The sequence below is a fragment of the Cyprinodon tularosa genome, unplaced genomic scaffold, assembly GCF_016077235.1.
Source record: "Cyprinodon tularosa strain WSP-4 unplaced genomic scaffold, ASM1607723v1 ctg693, whole genome shotgun sequence".
NCBI lineage: Eukaryota > Metazoa > Chordata > Actinopteri > Cyprinodontiformes > Cyprinodontidae > Cyprinodon > Cyprinodon tularosa.
This window is the reverse complement of record NW_024039444.1, coordinates 177780-201771: the sequence shown is the minus strand read 5'-3', so window position 1 is coordinate 201771 and position 23992 is coordinate 177780. Positions and strand designations below refer to the sequence as shown.

The 23992-nt window shown below is 41.6% G+C and overlaps 1 protein-coding gene across 1 annotated transcript in view; it reads right to left on the bottom strand.

The window, feature by feature from the left end:
• The window catches only part of LOC119771888 (receptor-type tyrosine-protein phosphatase F-like), a 122442-nt gene that overhangs the window by 66883 nt on the left and 31567 nt on the right, over nt 1–23992 (bottom strand). The window contains 6 exon segments of the mRNA XM_038268120.1: nt 312–893; nt 3878–4147; nt 8656–8667; nt 13335–13407; nt 13409–13446; nt 14431–14448. Of these exon segments, the coding sequence (XP_038124048.1) occupies nt 312–893; nt 3878–4147; nt 8656–8667; nt 13335–13407; nt 13409–13446; nt 14431–14448 (993 nt within the window).

Sequence of the window (23992 nt, the reverse complement as noted above, 5' to 3'; positions counted from 1 at the left end):
AGGAAAAGGGAAAACCAGCTGTATGTTCTTCTTTCTGCTATCACCCTTTCTTCTTTGCTCAAACACCTCTGCTGTTCAGAGAAACATTTGTAAGACCAAATATTATTTCATTAAATTGGAAATAAGTTGAATATATTATTGCACAATACGAGCATTGGACAGGATGCTCTTATATGCAGAAAATAAAACCATAAGACCATAAAATACTGGGGAATGTAGAGTTTCTAGAGACCGTTTGCAGAACATGGCATATCTGTATATTTGTGACGGATAAGAGATGTTGAATCATTGCAGGGGGGGGGGGCACTCACCTCCCTGCTGAGTTTTTATCTGCAGAACATCAGACAGCGGTCCATCTCCCACTGCTGTGAAGCCAAGTATCCTGAGGCTGTAGGTGATGTTTGGCGTCAGACCTGAGATGGAGGTGGACCTGCTGTCATTGGTGTTGAGTATCTGCCAGCTGCTGACTGGGCTGCTGGGCTCAGACCTGTAGTAGATCCGATAGCCCTGTAGCTGACCGTTTGGTTCCTCTGGAGGCTCCCATTCAATCAGTATAGTGGTGGAGCTCAGGAGGCGTGCTCGTACATGAAGAGGTGGAGATGATGGTGCCTGCTCACCTGTCCTGATCTCCACGGTGCTGCTCGGAGGCCCCCGACCTACGCTGTTAGAAGCTAGGACACGGAACTCGTATTCAGAGAAGGGGCTAAGGCCACCGATGCTGTAGCGGGTGGATGCGACGCCATCGATCTCCTGAAAACCGTTCTCAGAGGGCTTGGAGCGGTACTGGACCAAATAGTACAACACAGGCTCAGCATTCCCAGACTCCCAGGTTAAAGTCACACTGGTGGCTGTGGTTTCTACCACCTGCAGGAAGGTGGGCTTCTTTGGAAGAGCTGCCAAAATGAGAAAGGGCTCAGTCAGACATAGCAACAAATACTTCTCTTAGTTCATATGCACATTTCATCATCTATCTTATGATCTGAGAAATCAACAAATCTGCTGAACCAGCTGTACAGTTTTTAAATGTCAGAAAAAAATGCAACAACCAGTTCTGGAAAAAGAGAAAAGGAAAGGGTAAAGATTTGATATCGTTTAACCTTTTTGTAGCTTCACAGACTTCCCAGCTCTTACAAAAGTTAAAGGAACAAATGAATACCATTAATTTTCCAGATCTTCAAACTTTGAGTTAGAAAATGGGCCCTGTGTGGGAAGATTCTCTCTATAGAAATTAGTTGTCTTGGAGAACCAAGTCTCACGCTTTAGGAGGGTAGATCCTTCAATGAACATTATTCCAAGATATTCTTTTTCTAAAACTCTATTTTAACCAATAATTATAGAAATGTACAAGCCAAGGAGAACAGGAGGCTCAAAAGTGAAGTTATCCCTCATGTGTTCCCAGAATTTCTAAAAGTAGAATGGGAGGCAGATCTTTTAGTTCTCAGGCTCCTCTCCTGTGGAACCAACTACCAGTTTTAGTCCGTGAGGCAGACACCCTGTCTACTTTTAAGGCTAGGCTTAAAACTTTCCTTTTTGATAAAGCTTCTAGTTAGAGTGGCTCAGGTTATCCTGAGCTATCTCTATAGTTCTGCTGCTATAGGCTTAGACTGCTGGAGGAGTTCGTTTGTCTCTACCTTTTGACCGAGGACGCCTGAAGTGCCCGAATTTTCTTTTGTATTACTATGTTGTGCAGTTGAGGTCTATGATGTTCTATCACAGTGATTATTCTCCTCATTGGATTGATATGGAAAGATTTAAATTTAACTCTCCCTTTATATCTGTATTCAAATTCAATATCAAAGCTTCTTAAATATACTAAAAATCAATTTCTTAAAAATATGATAAGAGTATGGAGAGATGTAAAAAGAATTTTAAATGAAACTAATTGTCTGTCTTTGGTCAGCCAACATTCAAAGTCTGGAAAGACAAAGGACTTCAAATGATTCAGGATCTTTATGAACCAGACTCAGATATAGAATGAACTTTCAAGATCTGCAGCATAAATTTAATCTGGACAAGAAACATTTATTTAAATATCTTCAACTCAGAAACTTCATAAGAAAGAATCAAAAGAATTTTTTGACGAAGCCTGCCATGTCAACTTTAGAAAGAATGTTAACAAAGGACAGTTTGAAAAAAGGTACCGTAACAGAGTTTTATAACTTAATGATGTTACAAATTTCAGAAGGATCTCATGATAGACTTAAGGCTTGGAAAGAAGATCTATGGATTGTGTTAACAGAGGAAGATTGGCAGACAGCATGTAAAATGGTCTACACCAGCTCTATTAACACATCTCTAAAAATGATTCAATATAAATGGCTAATGTGGATTTACATAACACCAGTAGACCTCAATAGGTATAACAGGGAGATACCTGATCTATGTCCAAATGCACAGAGGATAGAGGGACTCTGGTTCACTGTATGTGGCATTGCAGAGAAATTATACAGTTTTGGAAAGAAGTACAAGGTGCTATAGAAAACATAATTTCTAAACAGATAATTTTTGAGCCAAGGCTGTTTGTGTTTGGATTATTCCCTGAAAAACCTATTTACACAAAAAATGAACGAGTGTTTATAAACTTAAGTTTGTGTACCGCGAAGAAATGTATATCTATATTTTGGAAAGAGACTCACAGACCGAGCATAAACCAACGGCTGCAGCAGATGTTATCTGCAGAGATGGGAAGTAACGAAGTACAAATACTTCGTTACTGTACTCAAGTAGATTTTTCTAATATTTTTACTTTACTTTACTACTTATTTTTATGGCGACTTTTTACTTTTTCTCCTTACATTTTTACACAAATATCTGTACTTTCTACTCCTAACATTTTAAAAAATTGGCTCGTTACTTTAGTTTTGAATCATTTCATTGGAGTTACCGTTATTATTTTTCACGTCATCAATACCAAATTCAATCTAATTGGATGGGAATCTACGTTGCATTTGACGCACCACTACAAGATGAATCGACAGATTCGGCGGTATTCATTGGCGGCAAATCGTTGCAGCTTGGTGGCGGTGGCGTTAGCATAGTACCATGGATGACGAGATCATTGAAAATGAACACAACGGAGATCTAGTCCTATTGGCAGACATCCATTTAAAATGTAGGCAACGGCATGAAAAAAGTGGTTTCTACTTTTACTTTTATACTTTAAGTAAATTTACAAGCCTGTACTTTGTTACTTTTACTTGAGTAAAGAAGTTTAGTCGGTACTTCCACTTTTACCAGAGTATTTTTTAACACAAGTATCTGTACTTTTACTCAAGTATGGAAAGTGAGTACTTTTGCCATCTCTGGTTATCTGTCCTCCCTCTGGAAAAAATAATGTATATATTAAAGGACAAACAGGACCTGTTTGAATCTATTTGGAACTTCTTCATTAATTATGTTAAGACTCTGAATATCTAAAAAAAAAAAGTGCAAGTGATTGAAGAACAAGTGAACCGCAGTTTCCAAAGACAATTTATTGGAGGACAAATACAGTCAAATTTAATTTTGATTATAAGAGGCTAAGTATAAAATGTGATCAGTCGCATTGGAGTAAATGTTTAGTGTGGCAATTTGTTGTCTGTATTTTATTTTGACTTGAACAGTAACGTAAATATTGCTGTGATTACATTCTGTATATTGTTCAAGATGTTTGTTTAAATTGCTAAAATTTGAATAAATATATTTTGGGAAAAAAAATATTGTAAAAAAAAAAAAATTAATAAATATTTTGCACTAAGATAAAAAAAACTCCTAAAGTGGAAAAGTTTTAATTTCACTTGGTTTAAGTTTGTAAAAAGCCGAAGACTGTTTGGCATAATCATTAGTTGCAGCCTAGTTAGTTCTTTCGATCATTTCTTGACTGTGTGGCGCCTCTTACCTCTGACAAACACCTGAGCCGTGGTCTCAATCATGCCCAGAGATGAGATGGCCACACAGGTGTAGTTAGCAGACTGTTGGATGTTGGTAAGCTGCAGGATGTTACGGCCCAGGGGGAGCTCCTCCTCCTGGGTCAGCTCCCTGTCTCCGCTCCTCCACTTGACCAGAGGCATCGGAGAACCCACTGCCACACAGGTCAGGTTGATGCTTCCAGAGGGCATCACCTCACAGTTAGTGGGCGGGATGGAAAAGCGGGGAGGCACGCGCCGCACTGTGGGGGGTCACAACAGAGACTGTAAGCAGACGAAAACTGAAACATGTCAGGAACCCCCAGAGATGGAGGATCTGGAGTCAACAAGTCATCTCTATGTCATGTATTTATTCCGCCCAGCCACTGAAGCAGGTGAACCCAATCAGCAAAGAGAATTAACCTGAGCAGAATGGACTCACCTGCTTTAGTGGTTGGGTGGAAAAAATACATGACATAGACACGACTTGTTGACTCCAGACCCCCCTAATGTGGGAACCACATGGCTGGATGCTGGTACTGTGACCTGCTATGTGTGAACTGGCTGTGGTCAATGAGAAGACCTGTTTTAGGGTCTGTGGTCTGCAAATAGACCAGCAGCCAGTGCAGCGCAGCAGTGGGATGTTAGTATGTCGTCTAACAAGCAACGTTCAGCTTCAAACCTGATGACCCATTAGGCTTCGCTGCACTGGAAACCAAAAACAACTAAATGATCAATATCTTCAGAGGAATAAATACACCACCTGCTTTTTTATCTATACATTTAATTTTGATAGCTGGGAAAAATATCACAATACACAATAAATGTTGCAGTGTCAAAGTAACACTTTAAGAGTGCATTTACTCCCACTCAGAATTAGTGTGGGACCAAATGCACTCCTAAAGTGGTACAGTAGTAGCCATTCAAAATGTCCCTACTTTCCTTGATGGGTCCTTGGTTGTTCCTAGGCTGGTCCTTGGCTGCTTCTTGGCTGGTCCTTGGTTGGTCCTTGTCTGCTTCTTGGCTGGTCCTTGGTTGGTCCTTGTCTGCTTCTTGGCTGGCCCTTTGCTGGTCCTTGTCTGCTCCTTGGCTGTTCCTTTGCTGGTCCTTGTCTGCTCCTTGGCTGTTCCTTGGCTGCTCCTTGGCTGTTCCTTGGCTGCTCCTTGGCTGTTCCTTGGCTGCTCCTTGGCTGTTCCTTGGCTGCTCCTTGGCTGTTCCTTGTCTGCTTCTTGGCTGGCCCTTTGCTGGTCCTTGTCTGCTCCTTGGCTGTTCCTTGGCTGCTCCTTGGCTGTTCCTTGGCTGCTCCTTGGCTTTTCCTTGGCTGCTCCTCGGCTGTTTCTTGGCTGCTTCTTGGCTGGTCCTTGGTTGTTCCTAGGCTGGTCTTTGGCTGCTTCTTGGCTGGTCCTTGGTTGTTCCTAGGCTGGTCTTTGGCTGCTTCTTGCCTGGTCCTTGGTTGTTCCTAGGCTGGTCCTTGGCTGCTTCTTGGCTTGTCCTTGGTTGGTCCTTGTCTGCTTCTTGGCTGGCCCTTTGCTGGTCCTCGTCTGCTCCTTGGCTGTTCCTTGGCTGCTTCTTGGCTGGTCTGTGGGTAGTCGCTGGCTGTTCCTTGGCTGCTTCTTGGCTGGTCCTTGGCTGTTCCTTGGCTGCTTCTTGGCTGGTCCTTGGCTGGTCCCTGGCTGTTCCTTGGCTGCTTCTTGGCTGGCCCTTGGTTGGTCCTTGGCTGGTCCCTGGGTAGTCCCTGGCTGTTCCTTGGCTGCTTCTTGGCTGGTCCTTAGTTGTTCCTCGGCTGCTTCTTGGCTTGTCCTTGGTTGGTCCTTGTCTGCTTCTTGGCTGGCCCTTTGCTGGTCCTTGTCTGCTTCTTGGCTGGTCCTTGGCTGGTCCCCTACAAATCCTTTTTAAACATCAGTCTTTGTATTAAAATATTCTTTCTGTCATGATTTTTGGTCATTAAGATCTAAAGAGAAGAGCCATCTCCTGGTCAGACCCTGTAATTCAGTGAAAGGGTGGAGTTAGAGTAGAAAAAAATAGTGGGGGTCACTACAGTGGCCGGAAGTTGGAGGGGGGTTTCGTTGGGAGTTGGAGGGAAGTGGGCTGCCATTTGCCTGGTGTTTGACTGGGAAGGGCCATTTTGAAAGGCTGCTACTGTACTTTAACATTGCAACATTTGCTGTGTAGTGACATTGCAAAATCATGATAACATAATATTGTGACCCAAGAATCGTGACATGTATTATATCGCAACACCCATGCTAATACTCAGCCCTAGTGGGCAGAGTTGACCTGTTGTAATTGGTGTTAGGTCAATCCCAGCTTTCTCCTACACATGTTGATGTGCCCCTGGGCCAGACATTAGCTCCAGGTTGCCAACTGAAAGTGTTAGGGTGGAGGGCTCAGTATGACTAGAGCTGTGCATAAATTCGGTCCGTCTTTCAATGGGAATGTTTCCAAACCTTTAAATGAGACCAAGAAAATATCTGATCATTGCTTCACATTACTGAGAGGTTCTTTGACAACGTTTGGTTATAAGCTATGAAAATAAAAACCTAAAAGAGTGCTCTGAACACCTCATATTTTACTTTCTGTACTGGAACAATCTTTATGTCCAGTCACATTAGACGCGTCATTCTGCCAATTATGTCCAAAGTAATAAATCCAACTGTGAACCCTCTTTCTCTGCTGTTTTAACCGACTGTCTATGAAGCTCTTGGTCTGACGCGATTCAGCTGGGGACACAACTCAACCTACAGCTAAGGTTTTCAGATGCAGCTGGGGTGCAATGACCCTAACCCAAGCAGCTCAGTTTAAATGCAGCAACCCACAGGGCCTGTGACCCTGTGTGCTATGATGCTGGTACTGACTGTGGAGCATTTAAGAATACACTTTGTGGTGTTAGACCAGGGGAAGGTGAAAAACCAATATTTACAACCTTAAATGACAGAAGCAAGTAGGTCTGAGTGGTTGGCAGGATGAGAAAACTTCCTCCAACAGTGTAGCTGTTGGTGATAACATACCTGGGACTGGTATGGTTAGTTTATTGCTTTCCTCTGTGACCTTAACCTGTATCTGGGACAGAAGAATGACCATCGATCAAAGCTCATTGCTGCCAACCCCCGGTTACTTGAAATCGCCTAATGCATCCCCAGCTTTAATCATGTCATTTCCACATTTTGATATTAGATAAGCTGTTCAGTCTAACAGAGAACATAGATGGATTATTAAAGTGAAGATGCACAGTGACAAACATCTGATGACTCAAAGGGAAATCATGCAGCTAAAAAGATGCATCCGTAGATGCATCCTACTTACCTGCTTCGGTTTTTCATGTCTTTGAAATGGAATCATATCTATACTTTCCTAATAACTACTTTTAGTCTTGACTGATGGTGCTTGCAGATGCTGGTTAAGCATGTTTAGGAGTTTCTCTGTTAACGTCATTATTGTTTCTGTTTTGTTGTCTCTATTTCTGTTGGTGCATTTTTTTTTGGCAGCTTTTTCATCAAAGAGATCTGCATGCAGGAGAGACAAACGTGGAGGCTAAGGAAAAGTTTGTGAAGAGAGCATACTTTTACAAATAAAACACTGTCTGGACGCAGTTTTTCCCAGCATTATAGTTATTGAGTTATTTCTCATTAACTCTTGTGAAGTTAGGAAGCTGAGGCACAGGCATTTCTTGCAGGAAATGAGGTTCAAATTTATTTAACGTCCTCAGGCGGTGAGATAGAGCCAATGCTCAGTACATACATTTATACCTTACGAAAAACCCCAACACACACTCTCCCCCCGGGGGAACCAACCCACCCCCTGCATAAAGAACTTTCCCACACTTGAACATTTAGAGGAAAAACAACTTGAGTTCATCAAGGCCGTTCCCTGTTAGGTTAATCTATCTTCCACTGGTCAGATGGATCTCCTAATAACAGCAGTCCTTCCCTTCATGCCATGAAGGAGGCTGTGTGACTCATTCTTATCTCTCATGACCTTCGTTTGGAGCCTGTGAGGCTAAGAACAGACATAACTCGATCTGACCCATTTGGATTACCTGGATCTCTGACCTGTGTCTGTGCCGTGACCCTGCCTCTGGATTTTGCCATGGATTATCCCAGGTACTCTAATCACCCAACTGACACTGTGCTTGTTCATTGACCACTGCTTATTGTCCTGTCCCATGAGCTTGATCCCTGATTGTGCCCCCATCGGACTTCGGATCAGGGAGATTATCATCACCTAACCCATCAACAGCTTTGGTCTACCTTACAAGTCAATACACAGATTGTGAGAAGGTTAGTGACCTCTGTCATCTCTGCTGAACTGTCCCACAGTCTCTGCCTGGTCACTAACCTTCTATCTCCAGTCCCACAGGTTCCTGTCTCCGGCGCTGGTGATTATTCCCCAAACTACCGCAGCCCGCCCCAAAATAAACTGTTAAATGCTATCTGTTGGGTCCTCTGTTTCAATCCGTAACAGAAGTTATCTAGCCGAAAATGGACCAGATCAACAGTAGTATGCAGGCGTGGAGGAAGCTATTTTACTGTATTTAATTTTAATGAATGCTCATTTCACAAAATTTGCCAAAAAAAGGCTTCAGACAGCATTCTTTCTCACATAACACTGGGGGAAGAAGGGCCCTGAGAGCAGGTGAACGTTAAGCAGAATGTTTAGCTCCTGAGTCAGTGGCTGGGACGAGCCTGGGGCGCCCAGCGAGACGCTGGCACAGCACGGCTCCAGTCGGCCAGACCTTAGGACTTAGGAGGAGAAAGAGTGAAGAATAACCAACCTTCTCGCTGATCTGAGTCGCGACATTTGGAAAGGAGTTTAGATGAAGGGGTGTGGTGAAAATGAGGGGATGGGTGAGAGTAAGAGGGAAAATGAAGACAAGGAGAAACAGTAAAATATGTTTGCTCCAAAAACAGTGAAAAAAAACTAAAGGAAAACAGAACAGATTTAAAAATTAAATACCTTCATGTTCCTTATTAAATAGTAAGTAATGATCTACATTAATAAATTGTTTATAACAAACTGTCAAAATAACACTTAAACAGTCACATTCAATAACAGTTTGAAACTTCAGGATATTTTTGACAGATCTCTGTTAATCTTCTGTAACTGCTAGAGCGCTGCAGACGTGGGGTTATAACAATAAGATTCAACCTATTCTCATTATGAGTTCGTATGCGATCGTACGAAAAGTTATGCACCGTAATTTCGTACGTTTTGGACGTTTTTTTCGTCGTGTGCGCATGCGCATCTTACGCACAATTCAAGAAAATAGAATATAAATTAGAATTAGCCCTAACCCTAAGATATAAAACAGCAAGCAACGTAGTTAAAGACATGAAGAAGTGATGATTGCACTTTTTTTCCCAGTTTTACGTCCGTCCGCGGATCTGCTTTTTTTTTTCTGTCTGCCATCGCATGCGCACTGATCTGTTTTTTTGAGGAAAAACGTCCAAAACGTACGAAATAGTGTGCATAACTTTTCGTACGATTTCATACGAACGGATGAGAATATGTTGTAAGATTGAAACTGTTGGAAGTTAGGAAGCTTTTTCTTATTCTCTAAAATCACGACTCTGTAAGGTTCCCAGAAATTACATGTTTTTAATTATCTGTAAAGATTATCAGTCATCCAGGTCCAGGTCAGGCTTGAAAAAGTTCAGTTTAGGTAACTGGGCATGAAGTTTTCTGGAAGACTTTTCTCTTCTCATCCAAGAGGCTTCTTCTGTTCGTCTTCAGTTGTAAATTAGCGCAGATCAAATGAAATGAGAGAAATTTCACTTTAATGATAAAAACAACATTTTTACCTCTTTTAAATCTTTTTTTTTCTGTGATTTGTTGTTTGTTGAGTTAAGGGGTTGTTTGAAAGGAATACAATAAAGTTTTTCCAAACACAAAAAATAATAAAAAGAGCTCAAAATCGAGAACATTTCTCTCGGAGGTGGAAGTTGATGTGACAAAGAAAGCTTTGTCAGTCATTCCCAGGAGACCATCACCAGTCCGTCCGTCTTCTTTCCAAAGTATCCAACTCAAAACCAGGCGGTTATCTGGCGACAGCTCTCTTCACCAAAGTGTCCCTGACATGCAAGTGAAGGTCAGAAGATATAGCTACGAGGTTGATGATTGACATCTTGAAGTGTCCTGGTACCAAGTGAATCTCTGAACATCCTAATGCTTAAACATGCTGTACTTTATAGACCAGCTAAGGCAACGCCGGTCGAGTGTCTCTGTCCTGGAGCTTTTGCGTGCATCCCTTCTTAAACACACCTGAAAGTAATGATTGGTTAATGGCCAGGCCTCAGCTTAACTTACCGACATGCCCGGGGGATAATTTTGCCTTTCGTTAGTTTGTAGGAGCAGGGATGCATGCAAAACCTGCAGGATAGTGGCACTTGAAGACCGTTGTTGCGTACCTGTTATCGAGAATCAATGGAAAACCAATGACTAAACTCTACTTGGGTTCAGAACCAAGGGTCTGTTCTTCCTGATCCCACTGCTGCAGGTGCTTCTACTAGGGTTGTCACGATACTAAAATGTTCAACTCGATGCCGATACTCAGGAAATTATTCGATACTCGATACCATTTTCGATACAACAAGGATAAAAACAAACCCCAAAATTTAACAGAATTTTTTTTATTAATAAATAAAATACAAAAAAAAAAACAAATACAATAAGAACAATATTTTTAAGTTGTATGCTGTGCATACAAACAAAGAAAATTATATTTGAAGTGTTCCTTCCTTGGCTATAGCCTCGTGAGACCATCCTGATCTTGCAAGCTTTCAAGGTTTCACTCGCAGATCAGTCTGGAGACTCTCCGTTAAAGAAAATTTTGAGCCGTTCACCAAATGAACGTCCAATCAGTGTTGGCTTTGAGGCGGGTACAGTTCAGTCTAAAGAACATGGCGGCTTCAACCGATGAAACTAGCGTTAGCGTGGCTATCGAGCAAGTTTTATTGGAATTACAGAGTATTTCTTCACTGAAAGAAGAGCAAAACACTGCTCTGGAGGCTTTTCTCAGAGGAAAAGATGTTTTTGCTCTTCTCCCGACTGGTTTCTGCAAGAGTAGCCTGGCTTGTGGTTGTGTTTTCGTCGTCGCTCTGTTAGTACATCATATGCTTCGTTGATCTGATTGGTTTATTTGGCCCATCTATCACCAACATAGGCCAATCAGCTAACCAGTATTTTCGTGCCTTCCCAAAATTACTTCAACGGAAGGTTTCCAGATGGATATGCGGAGCAAATCCATCTGGCGGTGTCAAGTTACCTTGGCTATGCTTTACATACATAACAATGACACTAGCCAAACCAGTTAACAAGCAAAAATAAATGCTGTATTCAAAGCAGCTGCATCTGTAAGAAAAAAGTCTGAAACTGAAAAGTTGACAGAATTATTCAATCACAGTGTTCAGAAAGTGCATAGTCCTCTATTCTGCACTCTAGATGAATGACTGTATGCTCTGAATGTAGCCCAACACATCCCAGACACCAGCTCTGCATGTCCCAGGACTCTGTAATAAATTGCAGGGTTACAGCCATGAAAGAGGATGCAGCCCTGCTGGTCCAGAGGTCAGAGGTACAGGAGCAGTAAGGATTCCCCTGAAGCTGCTGCAAGACTGTTTGTTTTGTTGTGTTGTACAGCTCTGGAATTTACTGTACATAAAGTGATTCAGGGAGGGGAGAGTATACCTTGAGTTTAGCTGCTTAATAAGTTGTTGGAAGGGTTGGGATACTTTTTTGAGTATCGATACTTCTTGGATGTTAGATCCTGTTCCAACCAGGTTATTTAAGGAGGTATTCCCTTTAAAACCTCTGCTTAAGAAACCGTCTCTTGACCCAAATGACTTGGTCAATTATAGACCTATATCCAATCTTCCTTTCTGATCTAAAATTCTTGAGAAAGTAGTTGCCAAACAATCATGCAATCACTTCCACCATAATCAACTTTTTGAAGAGTTTCAGTCTGGCTTTAGAGCTCATCATAGCACTGAAACAGCTCTGGTGAAAGTCACTAATGATATTCTCATGGTGCATGACTCAATTGCAGAGGTCACATGTTCCCACCCCTGGACCTTTGCTGCGTGTCTTCCCCCTCTTTCTAATTCAATTTCCTGTAAACCCATTTAAAAAAAAATCTAAAATAAAGGCAACTTAACCCTTCGAAATAATGATTAAAAAAAGGATGCTTTTTTTTTATCAATGCAAACAGGCAAACTCTGTTTTAAGTTCTAGATCAACATGATGAACACTTCCCCTTCCAAGACTACTTCATGTGTTTAAAGTCGTAGGGAGATCATATTTAAATGTCAAATCATTCTGGCTTAAACATTTACATAAATATACTTTTTATCATATCATATTGTCCCAAAAGTTAGAAAATTTCTATTTAAAAAAAATCTTAAAAATCTGTGGGGGGGGGGGGGGGTTCCATTATCTTCTGCAGGCGAGTTAGTTCTACGTCAGCCTGAACACCTAAATTCGGCCAATCATATATCAACGGTCATCTGTCAATCAAATGTTTTCGGTCATAGCATCTTGACTCATATGTCGCAGCTAATATACGCAACGGTTGAAACCAGAATCCTTTCCTTTCCCATTGAGTTGCATTCCAGTGTTCACGGGGATGGACGTCTGTGTCTTCGGCAGGCGTAGAGCTAACAGAACTGGCAGCGTTGCGAGGCAAGGGCTCAAACATGTACGGCTAGAAGCCTTCTACACCAAACCAAGCTTCTGCCGCCTTGGTGTCCTCTTCCACAACATCTTTGTCCCCGCTTTCCTCCTCTAAATAAAAAATGGATGACGGAGGAGACTCATCCACGACCTCCGACACTAAACTCTCCTCCTCTTGCATGTTTCCTCTGTCCATAGCGTTCCTTGACAGCGACGTTTCTAAGGCACCAATTTAGTGCTACTTGGTCCCAATGGAATTTCCCATTGGGAACCTGCTAGCACTAAGTTGCTAACTGGTTAGCATGATGCTTCGAACAAACTGGCCACAACCAAACTTGCTTGGGAACCTTTCTCCACAACAATCCCGCCCCCTTGATAAAAGACCAATCACATCCACTTTATTCATTCGTGTAAAGTCGGGCACCACTGGGAGAATTCGGAAATGCAATGGTTGGAATGACCGTTTCCCTACGAAACGGGCAGCTTTTCACACTTTATAATCAGTGAGCAGGTACATTGTTTTGTGATTTTCATTTTCATTTTCTCTCAACACACTACTTGACTATTTTGACCACAGTAACAAAACATTTTCACCATCCGGCTTTGAATTTCTGCACTTTATAATAATTAAACAGGTGAGGAAAATACTCTACAAACATGTTCCATCATACACAAAATAAAAAGAAGAAATTACAGCAAGAAAATACAGAGAGCGCGCAGAAACCAATGGGATCTGTTCCACAAGATGCAGTCAGAAGGGGTCATTCAAAGTGAAGAGTATCTTACCTCGAACATAAAGGTTGGCAGGACTGGAGAAGCGAGTGCCAGCATTGTTGACAGCCACACACTCATACTTGCCCCTGGTCAGACTCATCACTGTTTTCAATTTGAAGTGCTCCTAAGAACAGAGGCCACATGTTAGAATTCACAAATACATTACAAACTCAGGGTGTTTTCGCACCATTACTGCACATAATAGTTCAGCATTTTTCAGTTAGTATGGTGGCTTTCACACCCGCTTTTTGTCGATTAGGACCAAACACTGCAGTACTTGGAGAGTGCTTTGTCTCCCTGACAATTGGTTTAAATCTGGAAGCTCTGCCGCTATAACAATAGCAGAGATGAATGGATAAAACTATCATGGTGGAGACTAAGGTTACATGGTTATCAGTAGCTCTCGCTACTTTAGGTTGACCTAAAGCTGCAGGTGTGAAAACGTCCTAAGATTCATGAGCATAAATAAGCAGACTATATATTTCATGTTTGAACTTCATTAGCCTACCAATCAAAAGGGACATTTCCCCTGCACTTTTTCAAATGAGCGTCATGGTCCTCGGCACGTTTTATTGTCCAAAAACAATGTTACACTACAGTACACAGACATTGTCAGGCACTAGGACCAAGCAGAAAACCTGCAGCTCAAGCTGAGGCCTGCTTCTCTGAGTTTATACCGCCCACAAGCTCTTGATTGGACCATGGTCTGTTCTTGTGTGATTGGCGGTCAGACAGACGGCCAGTCACACATTTCGTCCATGGATTTGAACCTGTGAGGACCGAATTATGGAACAAGAAGAGTCACGCTTAATCACTGCTCACTGCTTCACCGCTTGCTGTAATCTTTTCTATAATTCAGGGAGCTGGCAGCAGATGAAAGATCTGCTAATAGCACAGAGGCTGCACCTTCTTTTCATGTTTAATCTATTATTACCTTCTATTTAGAAATAACAACCCTAAACGTACCACAGCTATTGTTTTGTGAAGGCAGAGAAGGTGTCAGAGCAGGGGATGGAGAAGATGAAGATGAAGTGAAATGAGGATGATCCAGGGATGGAAGAAGGAGTGGCAGGAGGATGAAGAGTTTTTCTTTACCTGTCATTCTTACCTCTTATTGGTGTACCACCTGGGAGGTAATTTGAATGTAAATAGGATAAAGAATCATTAATATCAAAAGACACAAGGAAGCAGGGAAAGAGTAAAAGACAAGAGAAGCACAGAAAAAATAACAAGACGCAGCAGAAGCTGCAAATTTTGTTCTTCAAATACATTTCATGTAATTACAGGGTTTTACTGTTTTACAGTTAATTAGTTTGGAGCAAAAGGATGAAACCAAACCATAAACACCATGAAAGGATGCAGTGATTTTTTTATGATTTGGTTCTGTAGGAAATGTCAGGGTTCTGCTGGGAGCTGAAGTAACTCCCACTATAGCTACTGGTCCCTGTTTTATTTTATTGGTCAGTTTTGTGTTTGTACTTTTTAATTTTCTCAGTCCTTAATGAGGACTGTCCAGACGTTTTTATATTCTGTCTCTCTTTCTATTTGATTCAATGGACTTTCCTGATCCCCTAAAAACCTGGTTCATCGCTGTACCATAGAACCTGGTTCATCTCTACAATAGAACCTGGTTCATCTCTCTACCATAGAACTTGGTTCATCTCTCTACCATAGAACCTGGTTCGTCTCTACAATAGAACCTAGTTCATCTCTCTACCATAGAACCTGGTTTATCTCTTTACCATAGAACCTGGTTCATCTCTCTACCATAGAACCTGGTTTATCTCTTTACCATAGAACCTGGTTCATCTCTCTACCATAGAACCTGGTTCATCTCTCTACCATAGAACCTGGTTCATCTCTCTACCATAGAATCTGGTTCATCTCTCTACCATAGACCTGGTTCATCTCTCTACCATAGAATCTGCTTCATCTCTCTACCATAGAACCTGGTTCATCTCTCTACCATAGAATCTGGTTCATCTCTCTACCATAGACCTGGTTCATCTCTCTACCATAGAACCTGGTTCATCTCTCTACCATAGAACCTGGTTCATCTCTCTACCATAGAATCTGGTTCATCTCTCTACCATAGAACCTGGTTCATCTCTCTACCATAGAATCTGGTTCATCTCTCTACCATAGAACCTGGTTCATCTCTCTACCATAGAATCTGGTTCATCTCTCTACCATAGACCTGGTTCATCTCTCTACCATAGAACCTGGTTCATCTCTCTACCATAGAACCTGGTTCATCTCTCTACCATAGAACCTGGTTCATGTCTCTACCATAGAATCTGGTTCATCTCTCTACCATAGAACCTGGTTCATCTCTCTACCATAGAATCTGGTTCATCTCTCTACCATAGACCTGGTTCATCTCTCTACCATAGAACCTGGTTCATCTCTCTACCATAGAACCTGGTTCATCTCTCTACCATAGACCTGGTTCATCTCTCTACCATAGAACCTGGTTCATCTCTCTACCATAGACCTGGTTCATCTCTCTACCATAGACCTGATTCATCTTTCTACCATAGAACCTGGTTCATCTCTCTACCATAGAATCTGGTTCATCTCTCTACCATAGAATCTGGTTCATCTCTCTGCCATAGAATCTGGTTCATCTCTACCATAGAACCTGGTCCATCTCTCTACCATAAATCTGGTTCATCTCTCTACCATAGACCTGGTTCACCTCTCTACCATAGAACCTGGTTCATCTCTCTACAATAGAACCTGGTTCATCTCTACCATAGAACCTGGTTCATCTCTCTACCATAGAACCTGGTTCATCTCTCTACCATAGAACCTGGTTCATCTCTCTACCATAGAATCTGGTTCATCTCTCTACCATAGAATCTGGTTCATCTCTACCATAGAATCTGGTTAATCTCTCTACCATAGACCTGGTTCACCTCTCTACCATATAACCTGGTTCATCTCTCTACCATAGAACCTGGTTCATCTCTCTACAATAGAACCTGGTTCATCTATACCATAGAACCTGGTTCATCTCTCTACCCTAGACCCTGGTTCATCTCTCTACAATAGAATCTGGTTCATCTATACCATAGAACCTGGTCCACCTCTCTACCATAGAATCTGGTTCATCTCTACCATAGAACCTGGTTCATCTCTCTACCATAGAATCTGGTTCATCTCTCTACCATAGACCTGGTTCACCTCTCTACCATAGAACCTGGTTCATCTCTCTACCATAGAACCTGGTTCATCTCTACCATAGAACCTGGTTCATCTCTCTACCATAGAACCTGGTTCAACTCTACCATAGAACCTGGTTCATCTCTCTACCATAGAATCTGGTTCATCTCTACCATAGAACCTGGTTCATCTCTCTACCATAGAATCTGGTTCATCTCTCTACCATAGACCTGGTTCATCTCTCTACCATAGAACCTGGTTCATCTCTCTACCATAGACCTGGTTCATCTCTCTACAATAGAACCTGGTTCATCTCTCTACCATAGAATCTGGTTCATCTCTCTACCATAGAACCTGGTTCATCTCTACCATAGAACCTGGTTCATCTCTCTACCATAGAACCTGGTTCATCTCTCTACCATAGAACATGGTTCATCTCTCTACCATAGAACCTGGTTCATCTCTCTACCATAGAATCTGGTTCATCTCTCTACCATAGAACCTGGTTCATCTCTCTACCATAGAACATGGTTCATCTCTCTACCATAGAACCTGGTTCATCTCTCTACCATAGAATCTGGTTCATCTCTCTACCATAGAACCTGGTTCATCTCTCTACCATAGAATCTGGTTCATCTCTCTACCATAGACCTGGTTCACCTCTCTACCATAGAACCTGGTTCATCTCTCTACCATAGAACCTGGTTCATCTATACCATAGAACCTGGTTCATCTCTCTATCATAGAACCTGGTTCATCTCTCTACAATAGAATCTGGTCCATCTATACCATAGAACCTGGTTCATCTCTCTACCATAGAATCTGGTTCATCTCTACCATAGAACCTGGTTCATCTCTCTACCATAGAATCTGGTTCATCTCTCTACCATAGACCTGGTTCACCTCTCTACCATAGAACCTGCTTCATCTCTCTACCATAGAATCTGGTTCATCTCTCTACCATAGACCTGGTTCATCTCTCTACCATAGAACCTGGTTCATCTCTCTACCATAGACCTGGTTCATCTCTCTACCATAGAACCTGGTTCATCTCTCTACCATAGAATCTGGTTCATCTCTCTACCATAGAACCTGGTTCATCTCTACCATAGAACCTGGTTCATCTCTCTACCATAGAACCTGGTTCATCTCTCTACCATAGAACCTGGTTCATCTCTCTACCATAGAACCTGGTTCATCTCTCTACCATAGAATCTGGTTCATCTCTCTACCATAGAATCTGGTTCATCTCTACCATAGAACCTGGTTCATCTCTCTACCATAGAATCTGGTTCATCTCTCTACCATAGACCTGGTTCACCTCTCTACCATATAACCTGGTTCATCTCTCTACCATAGAATCTGGTTCATCTCTCTACCATAGAATCTGGTTCATCTCTACCATAGAACCTGGTTCATCTCTCTACCATAGAACCTGGTTCATCTCTCTACCATAGAACCTGGTTCATCTCTCTACCATAGAACCTGGTTCATCTCTACCATAGAACCTGGTTCATCTCTACCATAGAACCTGGTTCATCTCTCTACCATAGAACCTGGTTCATCTGTCGACCATAGAACCTGGTTCATCTTTCTACCATAGAACCTGGTTTATTGCTCTACCATAAAACCTGGTTCATCTCTACCATAGAACCTGGCTCATCTCTCTACCATATAACCTGGTTCATCTCTACCATAGAACCTGGTTCATCTCTCTACCATAGAACCTGGTTAATCTCTACCTTAGAACCTGGTTCATCTATCTGCCATAGAACCTGGTTTATCTTTCTACCATAGAACCTGGCTTATTGCTCTACCATAGAACCTGGTTCATCTCTACCATAGAACCTGGCTCATCTCTCTACCGTATAACCTGGTTTATCTCTCTACATAGAACCTGGTTCATCTCTACCATAGAACTTGGTTCATCTATACCATAGAACCTGGTTTATCTCTCTACCATAGACCTGGTTCATCTCTCTACCATAGAACCTGGTTCATCTCTCTACCATAGAATCTGGTTCATCTCTCTACCATAGAACCTGGTTCATCTCTACCATAGAACCTGGTTCATCTCTCTACCATAGAACCTGGTTCATCTCTCTACCATAGAACCTGGTTCATCTCTCTACCATAGAACCTGGTTCATCTCTCTACCATAGAATCTGGTTCATCTCTCTACCATAGAACCTGGTTCATCTCTCTACCATAGACCTGGTTCATCTCTCTACCATAGAACCTGGTTCATCTCTCTACCATAGAATCTGGTTCATCTCTCTACCATAGAACCTGGTTCATCTCTACCATAGAACCTGGTTCATCTCTCTACCATAGAACCTGGTTCATCTCTCTACCATAGAACCTGGTTCATCTCTCTACCATAGAACCTGGTTCATCTCTCTACCATAGAATCTGGTTCATCTCTCTACCATAGAATCTGGTTCATCTCTACCATAGAACCTGGTTCATCTCTCTACCATAGAATCTGGTTCATCTCTCTACCATAGACCTGGTTCACCTCTCTACCATATAACCTGGTTCATCTCTCTACCATAGAATCTGGTTCATCTCTACCATAGAATCTGGTTCATCTCTACCATAGAACCTGGTTCATCTCTCTACCATAGAACCTGGTTCATCTCTCTACCATAGAACCTGGTTCATCTCTCTACCATAGAACCTGGTTCATCTCTACCATAGAACCTGGTTCATCTCTACCATAGAACCTGGTTCATCTCTCTACCATAGAACCTGGTTCATCTCTCTACCATAGAACCTGGTTCATCTCTCTACCATAGAACCTGGTTAATCTCTACCATAGAACCTGGTTCATCTTTCTACCATAGAACCTGGTTTATTGCTCTACCATAGAACCTGGTTCATCTCTACCATAGAACATGGTTCATCTCTCTACCATAGAACCTGGTTCATCTCTCTACCATAGAACCTGGTTCATCTCTACCATAAAACCTGGTTCATCTCTACCATAGAACCTGGCTCATCTCTCTACCATATAACCTGGTTCATCTCTACCATAGAACCTGGTTCATCTCTCTACCATAGAACCTGGTTAATCTCTACCTTAGAACCTGGTTCATCTATCTGCCATAGAACCTGGTTTATCTTTCTACCATAGAACCTGTCTTATTGCTCTACCATAGAACCTGGTTCATCTCTACCATAGAACCTGGCTCATCTCTCTACCATATAACCTGGTTTATCTCTCTCTCTACATAGAACCTGGTTCATCTCTACCATAGAACTTGGTTCATCTATACCATAGAACCTGGTTTATCTCTCTACCATAGACCTGGTTCATCTCTCTACCATAGAACCTGGTTCATCTCTCTACCATAGAATCTGGTTCATCTCTCTACCATAGAACCTGGTTCATCTCTACCATAGAACCTGGTTCATCTCTCTACCATAGAACCTGGTTCATCTCTCTACCATAGAACCTGGTTCATCTCTCTACCATAGAACCTGGTTCATCTCTCTACCATAGAATCTGGTTCATCTCTCTACCATAGAATCTGGTTCATCTCTACCATAGAACCTGGTTCATCTCTCTACCATAGAATCTGGTTCATCTCTCTACCATAGACCTGGTTCACCTCTCTACCATATAACCTGGTTCATCTCTCTACCATAGAATCTGGTTCATCTCTCTACCATAGAAGGGGGTTCTCTCTACCAAAAAACTGGTTCACTCTCTACCATAGAACCGGTTCATTCTCTACCATAGAACCTGGTTCATCTTCTACCATTGAACCGGGTTATCTCACCATAGAACCTGGTTATTCTACATAAACCCGGTTTATCTCTCTACAAGAAATTTTTCTCTGTGCCCCCTAGAACCGGGTTTCATCTTCTCCATAAAACCCGGGGTTTATTGCTCTCCCATAAAACCTGGTTTCTTACCAGCCCCTGGCTCATCTCTCTAACATAAACCCGGTTATCTCTTCCATAGAAATGGTTCATTTTCTACCATAGAACCGGTTAATCTCTCCCTTTTGAGGGTTAACTATCTGCCATAAAACCCTGGTTTATCTTTCTACCATAGAACCTGGTTATTGCTCTACAGAACCGGGTTTTTTTACCAAGAACCTGGTCATCTCTCCCCATTTAACTGGTTTTTCTCAAAATAAAACCTGGTTATCTTACCATAGACTTGGTTCATTTTCCCATGAACCTGGTTTTCTCTTACCATAAAAACCGGTTCATCTCTCTACCAAAAACCTGGTTTCTCTCTCCATAAACTTGGTTCATCTTACATAAAACCTGGTTCTCTTTAAATAGAACCTGGTTCATCTCTACCATAGAACTTGGGTTCATCTTTCCATAGAACCTCTTCATTCTCACAAAAAACCTGGTTATTCTTCAATAAAACCGGGTTCATCGCTCAAAACCATAAAACCCTGGTTCATTTTACCTAGCCCCTGGTTCATCTCTCTACCTAGAAATGGTTATTCTCTACCATAGAACCTGGTTCATCTCTACCATAGAACCTGGTTATTTCTACATAGAACCGGGGTTAATCTATCATCATGAACCTGGTCAATCTTACATAGAAAACCTGGTTCATTCTCCTACCATAAAACCCGGTTCATTCTTCCCATAGAACCTGGAAACCCTTTCCCATAGAACCTGGTTCATCTTTCTACCATGAACCTGGTTTATTGTTCCATAGAACCGGGGTCTCTTACCTAGAACATGGTTCATCTCTTACCATGAACCGGCCCATTTCTACCTAGACCTGGTTCATCTATCCCATAAAACCCTGGTTCATTCCTACCTTGAATGGTTCATCTTCTCCCCTAAAAAACCTGGTTCATCTCTCTACCATGAACCGGTAATTCTCCCTTAAAACCGGTTTAAACTCTCCCCTTAAAACCCTGGTTCATCTATCCCCATGAACTGGTTCATCTTTCTCCCTTTAGAACCTGGTTTATTGCTCTCCCATAAAACCTGGTTTAATCTTATCTAAACCTGGTCTCTCCTCCTAAAACCGGGTTTCCTTACATAGAACTTGGTTCCTTTCTCTCCCATAGAAACTGGTTCATCTCTCTCCCATAGAACCTGGTTCATTCTACCAATAAATTGGTTATCCTACCATAAAAAACCGGTTTCATTCTCCATAGAACTTGGTTATCTTCATAAAACCGGGTTCATTCCCCCATGCCGGGTTAAATTTTCCTTAAAGAACCCGGGTTCATCTTCTACCATAAAACCCTGGTTTTTTTTCCATAGAATGGCTTTTTTTCTCTCCCATAAAAACCTTTTAATTTACCTAAAACCGGTTTAAATCTTTTCCCCCTAAAACCCCCTGGTTCATTTCTCCAAAAAACCGGGTTTTCTCTCCCATAGAACGGGTTCATCTTTACCATAGAAGGGTTCCCTTCTCTCCCATAGAATTGCTTCTCTCTCTACCATAAAACCCTGGTTCTTCTTCTACCATGAACTGGTTAACTCTCTCCCATAGACCGGTTCATTTTCCCTACCATAGAACGGGTTTCTCTCTACCATAAACCCCGGTTTTTCTCTACCATAGAACGGGTTATCTTTTCCCATAAAACTTGGTTATCTCTACCTAAAAATGGTTCACCCTTTTACAATAGAACCGGGTTATTCTACCATAGAAGGGTTTCATCTTACCATAAAACCCTGTTCTTTCCTTCCCAAAAAAACCTGGTTCATCTCTAAAATAAAACCGGTTCACCTCTACAAGAAATGGTTTATCTCTCCATAAAACCTGGTTCATCTCTCCTCCTTTTGAAAACTGGTTATTTACTACATAGAACCTGGCATCTTCCATAAACCCCGGTTATTTTATACCATGACCTGGTTAAAATTTATTTCATAGAACCCTGGTAAATTTTCCAAAGAACCTGGTTATTCTCTCCTAGAACCCCGGGTTCATCCTCTCCCTAAAACCCTGGTTAATTTTCTACCATAAAAAACCTGGTTCTTTTTCTAATAAACCGGGTTTTTATTTTACCTAGAACCGGGTTTTATCTCTACCAAAAAACTGGTTCATCTCTCTCCATAAAACCCTGGTTTCATCTCTTCCATAGAACCTGGTTTAATTTCCTAGAACCGGGTTAATTCTCCCTAGAACCTGGTTCATTTTACCATAGAACCGGTTTTCACTTTCCCAAAATTTTTAAAAACCTGGTTAATCTTACTTAAAAACCTGGTTTTTTCCTAAACCCTGGTTATCTTTCCCCATAGAACCGGTTATTTTTACCATAGAACTGGTATCTTACCTAAACCGGGTTCACCCTTTTTAATAAACCGGGTTTCATTTCCTACCATAGAACCTGGTTCTCTCTACCTAAAAATTTGGTTCATCTTTTTACATGAACCGGGTTTCATCTCTACCATAAACTGGTTATTTTACCTAAAGTTATCTTCCCCCAAGCCCGGTTTTCTCTCTACCATAAAAACTGGTTATTCTACCATAAATGGTTATCTCCCTAAAAACCGGTTAATTTCACCTAAAAAACCTGGTTCATCTTTTACCATAGAATGGTTATTTTTTCTACCTAAAACCGGGTTATCTTACTAAAACCCCCGGTTAACTCTCCCATAAAACCCGGTTTAATTTTTCCCCCAAAAGGTCCTTTAATAAATTTTCCCTTCCAAGAACCTGGTTCCCCCCTTCCCATAAACCTGGTTCATTTACCATAAAACCCTGGTATCTTTTAAACCATGAACCGGTCTTCTAATAAAAACCGGGTTATCTCTCCTAAACCTGGTTCATCTTACCATGAACCTGGTTCATCTTCCCATAGAACCGGGTTAATTTTTCCCATAGAACCGGGTTCACTCTTCCCTAGAACTTGTTCTCTTACCATAAAACCCTGGTTCATCTCTCCAAGAACCTGGTTCATCTTACCATAGAACCGGTTCATCTATACATAGAACTGGTTCATCTACCAAAAACCCCCCCTTTTTCCCCCTTTTACCAAGAATTTGGGTTATCTTCCCATAGAACCTGGTTATCTTACCATAAAAACGGGTTTCTTACATAAAACCCTGTTATCTCTCTAAAGGGGGGGGTTACAATAGAAGGTTTCTCTCTCAAAAAACCACCTTCAAAGAACCCTTTTTTGTTTCTCTTCCCATATAACTTGGTTATCTTACCAAGAATGGTTCATCTCTCTATCATGAACCATTGATTGTAATTGTTTTCATTCACATTCTATTAAAGTGCTTCTTATTCCAGCTGTTTAGGATCCTACTTGGACTACCTAATCTTTATTGTGTGTGAATACTTCAGATCTCCAATTAAAATGTCAATATATCACATATGGGAATTCCTATAATTTTACAGGTTATGGAGTGGTTGCAGCTAAATTAATAGCACTTAGCTTAGCTGAGCATATCTGCCTGATACACCCCAGAGGTAAAAGAAGGCTGATTCTTATGCAGATCAAATGATCTGTATAATCCAGCTGCCTCTTTTTAGCTGTCTGGAGCGCAGACTGTTGGGTCATAAGGGG